This window comes from Fragaria vesca, linkage group LG6 (genome assembly GCF_000184155.1).
Source record: "Fragaria vesca subsp. vesca linkage group LG6, FraVesHawaii_1.0, whole genome shotgun sequence".
Taxonomy (NCBI): domain Eukaryota; kingdom Viridiplantae; phylum Streptophyta; class Magnoliopsida; order Rosales; family Rosaceae; genus Fragaria; species Fragaria vesca.
Genome location: NC_020496.1, coordinates 7,874,981 through 7,887,188, shown reverse-complemented (window position 1 = coordinate 7,887,188; position 12,208 = coordinate 7,874,981). Strand labels below are relative to the sequence as shown.

The 12,208-nt window shown below is 39.7% G+C and overlaps 2 protein-coding genes across 2 annotated transcripts; both read right to left on the bottom strand.

The window, feature by feature from the left end:
* Positions 1-3,231: 3,231 nt before the first annotated feature.
* On the bottom strand, positions 3,232-6,156 carry LOC101313905 (putative ribosomal RNA methyltransferase 1-like). The gene is made up of 9 exons (XM_004302602.1): positions 5,831-6,156; positions 5,698-5,747; positions 5,503-5,611; positions 5,350-5,410; positions 5,203-5,255; positions 4,937-5,029; positions 4,746-4,809; positions 3,886-3,993; positions 3,232-3,673 (listed from the first exon to the last, which is right to left on the bottom strand). The coding sequence occupies exons 1-9, from the start codon at positions 5,999-6,001 to the stop codon at positions 3,432-3,434; spliced, it is 951 nt and encodes a 316-aa protein (XP_004302650.1). The 5' UTR covers positions 6,002-6,156; the 3' UTR covers positions 3,232-3,431.
* A 379-nt stretch (positions 6,157-6,535) lies between these two features.
* LOC101314478 (probable 26S proteasome non-ATPase regulatory subunit 7-like) lies at positions 6,536-9,934 on the bottom strand. The gene is made up of 10 exons (XM_004302604.1): positions 9,644-9,934; positions 9,243-9,335; positions 9,038-9,119; positions 8,504-8,600; positions 8,293-8,368; positions 8,129-8,187; positions 7,812-7,934; positions 7,592-7,649; positions 7,423-7,508; positions 6,536-7,156 (listed from the first exon to the last, which is right to left on the bottom strand). The coding sequence occupies exons 1-10, from the start codon at positions 9,828-9,830 to the stop codon at positions 7,085-7,087; spliced, it is 933 nt and encodes a 310-aa protein (XP_004302652.1). The 5' UTR covers positions 9,831-9,934; the 3' UTR covers positions 6,536-7,084.
* Positions 9,935-12,208: the final 2,274 nt, after the last annotated feature.

Below are 12,208 nucleotides of genomic sequence, written 5' to 3'. Positions count from 1 at the left end.
TTACAGATCTGGTAAAAAGACTAAAAACAAGAAAGCAACACTAAAGTAGATATTTTTCTGATTTGGCTCTCCTCTTGGCATGGGTGAAGAAAACAAACATTGATACAAGAGGCCTGCTTGGAATTTTAGACAATAAATGAATCAAACTTTAGAGAATAAGTAGCATCTGTAAGGATGATGGTCTGTCACTCAGGTGGAAGTAGCATCCTATGTTTATCAGTCTCAAATGAGAAATGAACTAAAGAAATGATGGTCGGTCACTTGGGTGTTACAATGAAGATCAAGTTGTGAACGAACGTTATATCTCAACAGAGAAACGGTAATTGTCTATGTTTAACGTAAATTCTTTGTTTGATTACTGTCGTTTAACGACAAAAACTTCACATACAATCAAATCTAAAACGTTAATCCAGATGTTGAACCTAAGGCGAGAACGAATATCGGATAATAAAATGGAGTTAGGATCATATAGGGTGTAGAAGGAAGAAGCTGTTGGGATAAAATTGGGCATAAAATAAAATAGGGTTTCCATACATGAAGGATGAGTAAGCTGTTGGAGCCTGCAAAACACAAACGGGTCAAATTTGTAGATACGTTCCAAAAATCATATTCCACCAATGGTGAGAATATATAACAATGTTAATTAAGAAAAAGTTGACGTTGGAGCCCATAAAATCCCAGTCCTCTAGATATGTGACTGGGTTTTGCCTGTTAAAGAATAGCCAAACCAAGAATTAAGTCGGCCCTAAATTACACTGCAATGCTGGCTTTAGGCCCATGCACCTTCTGTTAGAACTTGGAAGCAGCCTGCAGTATAGATAGGTATCTCTGTCAATGTAAATTAGGCATGTATGAAGTCATCTTGGTCATGTCAACTACAGCATCTGCATTATCTGCAGCATCAGCATCCATATAAACTAGTATTGACTTCTTCCATCTAAATGCACTGATTGCAGGGTCACCTAAGCAGAAGAGTTGGACTTGGAATTCAAACATGAAGGAGCTAAACTAGCCACAAAGTAATGAGCAATTGATTAAGGGTTTGATTAAGGGTCATTAGAGGAAAGGGCATCACATTCACCATATGAATCCAATGAAATATCTGCTCCCTTGTTCTTTAAACTATGGATTTTGTTCTTGACTGAATATGCAATACACATCTATTGGGAACTGGGAAGAGCCTTTTTTATCAGCCCAGTCAAAAGAACTACACCAGCAAACATATTCTGAGACAGGAATTTCTTTTTCCCTGCCAAAGAGATTAAAAAGAAGAGAAAATACAAAAGCAAATCCAAACCTGCATAGTTCAACAGATTCTCTTCCTCTTACTAAGTTTCACAGTAAACACACACAAAGAATGAAAGAATAGGCCTTGATTTCTAGCCAGAATTTGATTCAAACTGAATCAATGGGAGATGGAGACAACTGTATCGAGTGCTTGTCTCTCTTGCTCCCCTCCAAAACCTCACTCTACCTCCAATGGCTCCACCACTTTAATCTTCACTTTTGACCAGACCCCACTTCCCATTTTATTGATCTCAATCATAATCATCATCCCAACTCTACTATGATTCAATTTTCCTGCTGTTCATACCAGGCCCCCCACATCACACTACCTATTACTATATCATAGAATCAATTCAAGATTGGTTATAACTAGTAAGTGCCCCCTCCAATTTAAAATAGTTATACCAATTCCAAAGGCCTGCAGAGAATGTGAGCTAAGTAGATTCTTACATCACAGACGCCATGTGCATGGCTCATGCATATATACGACTTTAGTCACTGCTTGAACCAAACGATTGCTTGGTCTTGCAGTCAATACCAGCATAATGCTTTAACACAAACAGACCACTACTTATCATTTTCGTTCCAGCCAGAAAACCAATCCTATTGATTCCTCTCTTTATCTTTTTTACTCACCCTCCTTTTCCTTTGCTTCTTTTAATTTCCTCAAGACCAATCCCATCACGAATATATATAATACTCCCCTCTACCAAATCCAACTGCCTCTCCTCTGCTCAAAAACTCAACCTCTCTCCTCTCCTCCATCATCATTTGGTGTTCTTCTCTCTCTAATATTATGTCAAGGCAATCGAGCAGGCGTGTGAGTTTTAGTCCTGATGTGTATGATCATGTCTATGATCATAAGCCAATCATGTATCTGAAAGAGAGTGGTGGCACCAGAGTTGGTGGAAACAGAAACATGGCAACTGGAATTTGGGCTTTCAGGCAGCTCAATGATACAAATTCACTCTCTGCTCCGGTGAGATTTCTACGTGGACTCAGGGCTAAGGTGTCTAGAGTTATGTCAGCAAGGAAGAGGAGTTCACGTAAGGTGTCTTCATCTAACCTTACAAGGTCAAGGTCTGTGTCAGATCCCATCGAGTCTCATCGAGCTGAAGCGCTAGAGGATTGCATCGAGTTCTTGAATTCTGCTTCCTCTCTACAGAGAACGAGTTCAGTTACTTCAAATTGTTGCTAGATTTTGTAAAGGATGTTTATGTTTATATAAGGAGAAAAAGAAAAAAGAGAGAGTTTATGCCTTCATGGTTGTTGCATGACAATTCTTCTGTAACATGTAGGAAGCGAGATACATAATGAGTTCAAATCACACCTTCTGGTGTGAATTTTCTTCATGAAACTGAATCCATAATTCCATATATCTATGTATGCAATTAGCTATATATATGCTGTGTTAATCCTGAAGCATGGTATGCTAAGCAGATACCATGTTAATACTATTGAAGCTAATACAGAAACTACATAGTACATACGGAAAATGAGTCCGGTTAGAATTGTCTAACAATGCAAGTAACGTAGTGGAATTACTGTGCATGGATGTTGATGAAGAAAAGCAGATGTTTAGCTACTCTGCTAATTTTCTTTTTCACCAACTACTCTGGTAATTCTCCAAGTTGAAACTTACCTTTCGAATATTTTACTGGTACCAGACATGATACTAACTTATGACCTTGAGTCCTGTGCCTCCTTTGCCTTATCAGAATTCAGAAGTCGATGTCAGGACCACCGATGTTCAACCTCGGTGAATATCCCGACTTTTTATATCTAATTTGTTTGAATCTTTTGACCCAAGAAAGCAGAGCAGCTCAAGTTACCCTGCATATTCAAGGGGACAGTAGAAGCACAAAGCCAACAATCAAAAGCCACCTTATGATTGTGTTGGTTCCGAAATACAATCAAACAGAGATTCAACAACTAAAAGAAATATCGATTAGGTATTGTTAAGAGCATACTCCAGATTAGAATGAATAATTAAAGATCAATTATATCCACGAGTCATATTGTTACAACGGCAAAAGGAAAAGAAGATCAATGATTGTCAAAATAATTGGGACATAGCCCGTTTGCAATTCGAACAATAACTATTGATTTGATGCAGTGTATTAAGAATACGATGACTAATGTGGTCAGGATTCCAGGGAGTGGTTCTCAAGCTCGGTGATTCCCTGGCTGGAAGCTTTCTTCAGTTCAAGAGCTCTCTTATAAGGAGGAGCAATTGGGGGCTGTACAGGATCCAAGCTCCGGTAAGCTCCATTGGCATCTTTTGGCAGCGGATATGAACGGTCAGAATCATACCCACTGAGGTCACCACAAGCTAAAAATGGGATATACACCTTATTTGGTCCTTCCAACCACCCACTACTGCAATCTGCCATGTTGGAGGAGGAAATAACATTAATTGATGCCATGTTAACCAAGTCCATCAAAATCCAAAGCAAGATGAAGCTGTTAATTTTCATTTGAACTTCAACTGTTTGTAAGAGTTCATTAAGCATCATAAAAATTTCTAAGGATGACCATTGAGATTGTTGTATGTGAATACGAGTCAGAATATCTCAATTTTTGGAAGAACTAACATACCTAGATCATGTGCTCCTGAGGGAGTTCCCACCTTTTCTAGGAGGCGATGCAGATCCTTAGGGTCGAATCCCTCCGGAGGAGAATAATTCTCACAAACTGCAAATGCCTCTGTATGACAAACAACATTTGTTAGTTTTAACACAAAAGAAGGATACCACCAGATCATCGTTAAAATACACAGTATTTTGTTCCTGAGGGAGTGGGATTTTGTAACACATGCATTGCAGATCAACCCAATTCATTTCATGCAGCATATATATATCTAGAACAGAACTGCACCTGAATTCACATAATACAAAAACCAAAAAACCAACCCTGGTACTTCTCTCAATCCCTTTTTATTTTTTATTTTTCTGTATGCTAATATTAGAGCCAGAAGTTTATTTCTTGAATCGCATAGCAGGTTGGAAAAGAAAGACAGAATGCTGCCACTTGAGACTGTTGCCTCAATTACCATAAATGATATGTGCTTAGATATTTCAAGCTTTTGATGAACAGCTTTTACATTGTGTCCTCAGCTCCAGCCTCCCACAAGTCCTTGGGTGGCTACCACAGTGATTTATTCTATTATTCTCCAATACAAGCAAAATAAAGGGTTTACACATACCAGGGATTGGGAATTAGTCGTACCACAAACATTTTAGCCAAACAAAGAGGTGAAAATCAGTTCTTCAGAAGAGAGTCCATAAGACCCTAAAACATGGGTGAAATTCTTGGCTCACTTAAACAAGTTTATCTCAAGAAGTTGAGAGTAAGACTCTTTCTATTCCATGGCAAACACAATAAGGTAGGAGCAAATACAGATGGATAAGAAAGAGAAAGCACACTGCTAAGGGCAAAATTGAAGACCATTATGTTACCTATGCTGGAATTGCGGCTGCTTTTTGGTTTTGCAAAAGTCACAATCGGGAAAAATACCTTCAGCTGCCAAGAAAGAGGAAAAAAAGGAAAAGAAAACAAGGGAATTGCATCAATATGTAGTTCTTAAAATCATATATGCAGAAATATAACTTTGTAGCTAGTCTATAGGCATGCAAAAGCTTCAAGGTACCTGACAATAGAGAAGACTTGTATCTTTTCCACGGAATATCTTTGCAATAAATTTACCACCTTCTTTGAGTACATGAGTAACAATTGTTAAACCCTGAAAGGAAGATCCAGCAGCTGTCAATATAATGCAATGTTCAGAAGCAAACACATAATACATGTTAGGCTAACAAGCATAAAAAGCATGTGACTTTATCTTACTCTTAAACAGGTACTTATCATGCTAACTTATGGTTGTAGATTGGGTTTGAAAAAGTTGCAGACACTTACTGCTAGTATCAGCTGGGACTGCACAAATTCATCCATGTCATGAAGGCCAGTAACTGCAAGTCAGAGCATAACACAAGGCAACCTTAAACAGACAGTAATCACAAAGAAAGTCGGAAGGTGGACAATAAATCCATAAGTATTGCGTACCGTCTGGAGCACCATCACACACAACCAGATCCGCCTTGCAACCATCAAAATGTCTGATGACCTAAAAGGGTTAACACCAACTCAGCTGAATAATTCATGGCAATACACACAACAATTTACAACACAGAATGTAGAAATGCAGCTGATACTTACTACTTCGGCGGTTCGTGCATTAGTTATATCACCCTGCACTTGAATAACACCTTCAATCGGAGCCATTGGCTGTAAATCAATAGCTACAATAAGAGGCACATCGCCGTTCCTAAAAATAACGATGGTCAAAGTTAGACTCTCAATGTTCTTAAAAGAGCATTGAGTAAGAGTTCTACAAGTAGTTGATTAACTTACTTAGAATCAGACGAAAGCTTTGCCGGGAGATACAATTTCCTACTCAAAACCTACACAATTGGCATCACAGTCAGGAGCTTGGAATTTGGATTAGAGTGAGAACAGGGAGAAGAGAATAGGAAGAAGAAGATACCTGACTCCAGCTACCAGGAGCAGCACAGAGATCGACGACGCGCTTGACTCCGTCGAAGATGTTGAACTCCTCATCAATCTGAAGAAGCTTGAAGGCACTCCGAGCACGCCACCCTTCTTCTTTGGCTTTTCGGTAGTAGATATCCCTCTTATCCCTTGAAGCTTTCCCCATCTCTTCTCCTTTTCTCAACTTTGGATTGAGGATTTGTTCCGACGCGCCCTGCCGGAAAACCCTAAACCCTCTGATTTGTGCTTGCCGCCACCACGAGCTTCGGACTTCGGTTACTGGTGGAGATATACAAAATAACGGTGTGCCGTTTCATTTTCGAAACTTTATCAACCGAACGACATGCCGTTTTTCTCAAGCATCAATTTTGGGCGTGGCTCTATGATGCATGTAGTACATTCTCGGTCAAATTTTGTGTTCACACGTCATCAAAAGATTAGTTTGAGTTATTATTATTATTATTATTTTTTAATACGAAACTAAAAACATTACAAATAAAAATCTCTCAGAAACACAAGCTAACAGTACAAATAGCAGCGCTCTAGTAACAGTTGTTGGGTATCCATCTTGCCACTCACGACCATTAGGGAGTTGGTGATCTTCATTTGCAAAAGCATTTGTCACAAAGTTTGCCTCTCTGTATACATTGTTAAAGGAAACTGAGGAGAAAGAGGTAGCAATAGTCCAAATATCTTGGACAATCTTCTGCAATCTCCATGGAGGGGATAATTTCCCATTGATGGCATCAATCACGAGCTTCGAGTCGCCTTCCACTTGGACATTCACATAGCCTCGGTCTCTAGCGCTTGAGTTATTTAGGATTTAGGTTTGAAGATAGCTCCGGATGGAAGTCGGTTTAATGTACAGCGATGGAGGACTCGAGGCCATTGAAGACCTTGCTTCTGTCAAAAGCCAATGCCAAAGCGTATCTGATAGTTGTTTGTGATGGATGATATTTTCATAAACTTCCATGTGAATATCCACAACAAGATGAAAAGGTTACAGTGTACTAACGCATATATGCAAAGTTGCAAACATTGGTCAGTCGATAAATGGGAGTCTACACTTAATGCAGTGAATTACAGAGCATGGTACTAAATGCTAACACTGCCGATGACAAAAATACTTCAACCTGCAAGCTCTGTCTATACCGGGAATACAAAATTTTCTCTAGAAACTGTCAGTAACGGATCATCTCTGTTGTAATAGATCACAGCTGACACCCAAATCACCTCTAAATCATGATTTTCAGCTTGCAGCAGTAGACGGGGCTGTTGCTGGCTTCGCATCCTCAGCTTTTTCATGTTCTTTGTTTAGCATCTGAAAAACCAGAAACCATAGATAAATGTCATTATATCTACCACAGGGCCAGAGTATCAATCCAGTCTTAAAGTATCACATTCAATACTCGTGCTTTAATCCTACAATCTGGGGTTACAAGAGTTTAAAATACAACATATTGTTGTACAGCCTTTTAAAATCCAATCGGAAGTGGCAAATTTTACTAGGTTAAGAGGCACAGACATGCATAAAGTGATCGATCCCCAACAGTGCATGTCTGAAGTATGTCGGAGAAAAAGGGTTACCTTGTTATTGATCAAGTTGTGGAGGGCAATGACACTACGAATGAGAGATGAAAGATATATAACCAACATCATGTCATTTGTTTTTACTGCAAAAGAGAAAGGAATATGCATCAGAAAGCCAAATTTAATCCGAAGAGCCCCCTACATCAAGATATTTTCAGTTGTGTACCTGCAAATCCCTTGACTAACTCAGCCACATTAAGATTCGGAAGCAGATTGAACACGTCCTGCAACACAGGTTATCCATGGACACATAAATTCGCTATCTTATGATTATTTATAATGAATAAACCAAATAATAGCCAAAAGTACTAGTGAGGACAATAAACTACATGCAGTAGCTATAATAAGAGAGGTAACCTACAAATAAGTCATGAAAGGAAGTGTACCTGCAAATGGTAAAGTATCTCATGATTTAGTGGAAGCTTTTCATCAATCACCAGATCTAGGTAACTGCGTATTTCTCGTAACCGTGCATCCAAGCCCTTCAGAGCAGTAATTTTTCCAGTAACCTGCAGATAAAACAATGGTAAATGCTTTCTTCAAATTCATGAAATCCAGAATATGCTTTTAGCATCAATATAGATTCGGTCCTAAAGTTTTCTCTTTCTCTGAAAGTTAAATTGATATCCACCTCTGAAATAAAGAAATAAAAAAAAAAAAGAATAAACAATCAAATGGCAAAATATAAAGCATAAAGAATTACCTCATTTGCAAGTGTGCTGATGGTTGTATCCTTCACATCCCTTAATAAGTGTTCCACTCCTGTTGATTATATATAAAGTTAACACACTTGGTAGTCTCATGTTCAAACAAACACTTAAAAGGGCAAAAACTATTATCATCTTGCAAGTTCATCGTATCACATACCGATTTCCTCAACCTCATGAGCAGCAATTTCAGAGCTCACATGAACAAAAACTTTCTGGCTCTTTTGAGTTGCATTCTGTAATCATTATCATGTTCAACTTAGCTAAACTGGAGGCTCTATAGAATAGACTTGTGATAATAACTTTTTCCCTCAACATTTAATCAGAATAGTAGCCAAAGAAGAACATGTGAGCCAACGGTCTTAGGTTACCTCTTTAACTTCTTCAACATCATAGTATGCTTTGGTGGGTATTCCCAGCTCCTTTGGCTTTACATCAATAATGACCAACACAGGATTTGGGCAATAGCTACATATCATAAAGATCCCAATTTAAGAAAAAGTAAACACCACAATAATGTATTACAAGCTTCCAAAAATATGCATATCATTCATCAATCGGTATAAAAGACAAACCGTGATGGTCAAAGATTGTTAAAAATGTGCAAAACTCACCAGCCAAGCATTGAATAGAATCACATAAGGAATGCAATCAGTAAAGAGAGGAAAACAAATGCAGATGCTGGACAAATGCACAATGCAGCTACATGCACAGAGATACCGATTTGGGGAATAACTACATGTATAAAAAATGTGATGCATACTTTCCAAAAAAAAAATTACGCTGTGCAAACCTTACGAGTCTCATAGAAATTCCTCTACAAAAAAAAAAAAGTACTCACAGAAACAAAAAGAATATGTAGGACAATGCACAATGCCACAATATACCAGATACCGTAAACTTACTTGTGGAACAAGCTGTGAACATCAAGATCATTCTCTCGCAGTTTCGGCCCCGTACTGTACCAACCTATGACGTGCTCCTTTGCTGAAATTCAACATACATGTATATGCGAAGATTACCAACAAGTAACAACTCACAGAACAGAGTACCGGGCTGAACAAATACAGAAAGCATCCAAATTTACACAAGATATTGAAGAGTGATTACCATTGATTCTCTTGAACATGGAGAACATTGCCTCATGATAGTTGTGGTCAAGAAACCAAATGCTAGGGTCTTTGTCATCTTCTTCAAAGGGCACTGAACATTACAACAACGCCAAGGTATTTAGGATTTACAAAAATCTAAAGACTAAAGACTAAGAATTTAGCAACTTCAAGCTCATTTCCAACTACAATTGCACCCTACTAGTGCAAACCCTAGCCACCAAATCACTCATCTGGAAAACGACAACTCTAATTCGACTCATGAAATTAATTACAGTAATTTTAGATTCAACAAACCCTACAATTCCAAAAAATTCAAATGCTTTAACTGAATCAATAAAATTTTCGGATCCAAGACTAACAAGAAAGTAAATATCAAACGGAATTGGGAGATTGCCGTACCTGCGTAGCTGTTGGAGATGTCGACGACGCCTTTGTAAGTGCTTCCGAGAAGAACTCCGACGACGCGTTTGTGAGTGTCCTTGGCGACTCGGTTGTAGTTGTCGACGATGCTGAGTAGCACCAGCGGGTGAACTATCACCTTCTCGATCGACCTCGCCGAAATTTGCTGCGTCTTGATGACGTCCATGGCGATCTGAGCTCCGGTGAGGCTCCGATATCTGGTTTTCTTTTTCTGTCTAAAACCCCAAAGAGAGGGAGTGAGAGATAGTAAAACCCTGAGATGCTTTCTACCGTGTGATGTTGATCAAACAGGAGTCGGTGTACCCCACACAGTGTTTTATTGTGCGCTGCGGTACCGCAGCTGAACATCTTTATATTTTGCTTCTCCTTGTTTTTTCTTTTTTACTGTTTTTCATGTTTTCAATTTTCCGGTCATCTCATAATTAGTGTTTAGACGAATCACATAATCAATAGGTTTAGTGAGATAGACGAGTGATGTGATATGTTTGTTTCATCGAAAGCTTTCTTTTCAAAGAGAGCTATTACGTAAATCTGACTATATATGAGGATGATTGTATTCTGATTAGTTTGGTTCCAACAAAGTTGTTCATGTCGGAATTTAGACACACTAACTTTACGACCTTTCAACCTCGTAGGACACATTGAAAGGTCAAAATGTCTGCGAGGGACTCTTTGACTCGTCAACGGTGCTAAACACCCAACATCGAGCAATACATGCACATTTAAGAGTAAAGTAGGAGTTTCAAAGCATAGAGGGATCAAAGTTTCAGTCACGACTTCCTCGACTTCCAACTCGTGTTCCTCATATGTCAAGTACCCAATGATGGAGGAATAACGGTGCAGCCTAGTCACCACCAAGACTCACCGTACCACGACGCCTTGGCAGACATCCATGGATCAACCAAGGACGATGGAGAAGAGATCATACACGAAAACGATCAACAAGTACATGAGTCTATCCTTTATCAAGATCGTATCTCACTTAACAATACTGGTGTCAAGATCTCGTGGTTGGTCTCATCATGAATAGGGACGAGAATGGCTCAACTAGAGGTGAGGGGAAGCAAAAGTCTTAACACGTGTTATCAAACCTGACGAACCCATATCTAGGAAAGACTGAAGTATGTGTGTGTGTGTCAGAAGAGGCACATTGCCGTGTCAGAAAGTAAACTCATGGACATGCCTCAAGTACAAAACTACCTCCTTGAGGCCTATAAAAGGGAAGCTCCTTTCATTCATTATACACACAAATACACTTACACTCGCTCTCTCTAGAAAAACTTCTCTTACTCTTATCTATGTTATTCTGACTTTATCATTGGAGGTTAATAGGCAAGCATCACGCCAGTGTCAAGACAACCAATTGTTCATTGTGATAGGTCTCTCGCACTATTGCTCCACGTCGTCGATCTCATTGTACATGTCCTCACCTTCCTGCAGAGTAGACAGACCCCATGGTCAAGAGATGAAGATCAACACTTGAGCATCAACCCCACCAAGCTTTACATCGGATTTCAACGGATTCCTCTTTGACTTGTTGACGACGAAATTTCGCATCAACAAAATGGTGCCGTCTGTGGGAACACTAGCCACTTAGCACCGTGGTCTCACTTGCTTTTCTTGACACGGTTGAAATCCTCACTCACATCTCTTTAAAGTTTACTTGAGTGCTTACGCTTGTGGGTGTCCTTGTCATACCGAGAATGGTGGATTATGACTTGGAGCCAGACCAAGAGTCTGACCAAGAAGATCGAACCGAGCAAGAGCTAGACTCAGAGCAACAAGCAAATTCGGAGGACAACGTCAAGGACACCGCCCCCGAAACCCCCCACAAGAAGGTCATCCCTTAATCCCGAAAGATTAGGAGAAAGGTCAATATTTCGAAGACTCTCAAAGGGCAGCTTGGAGCCTTCTCTTGTGTCTTAGACAACATTCAAACACATATGACGTTGATCAATCAAAAATGTGAGAGTCAGACAATCAGCAATGAACGTCTGATAAAGCAGTTGGATGAAGCTAACGAGGAACTTCTTACGCAGCGGGAAATGACTCAACGCATCGAGCGTCACATCAATGAGAATGATGGCCTGGAAGAGCTCCTGGAGTCAGAGGCTGACGACGAGCAACCTAGCGGATTAGAAGATAAGATCTCGGAGCATGAAAGTTCATCTTACGACGATGATCAAAGGCGTGCAGGACCGAGAAGTCGAGAGCGCCGTGCTGCTTCCAGAAAATAGCACAAAAGGACTGCCAAGTCGTTAGGCACCTCAAAAGAGCCCATGACAACTTCATCCATGGCAGACTTAGTCAGGCAAGCGGTAGTAGGGGAGCTAGGAGTCGTATACAGAAGAATGGATCAAATGGATTCAAGAAAATCACCGTACATCCTTGATCTCGGGTCGGAGGAACTCCCGCTCCCGTATACAGAGTCCATAATGCACGGCAAGACTTCTAAGAACACGAAGTTCCAAAAGATTGATCTTTACGACGGCTCCACTGACCTATACGATCATCTTGATAATTTCAGGTCAGCCATAGATGGAA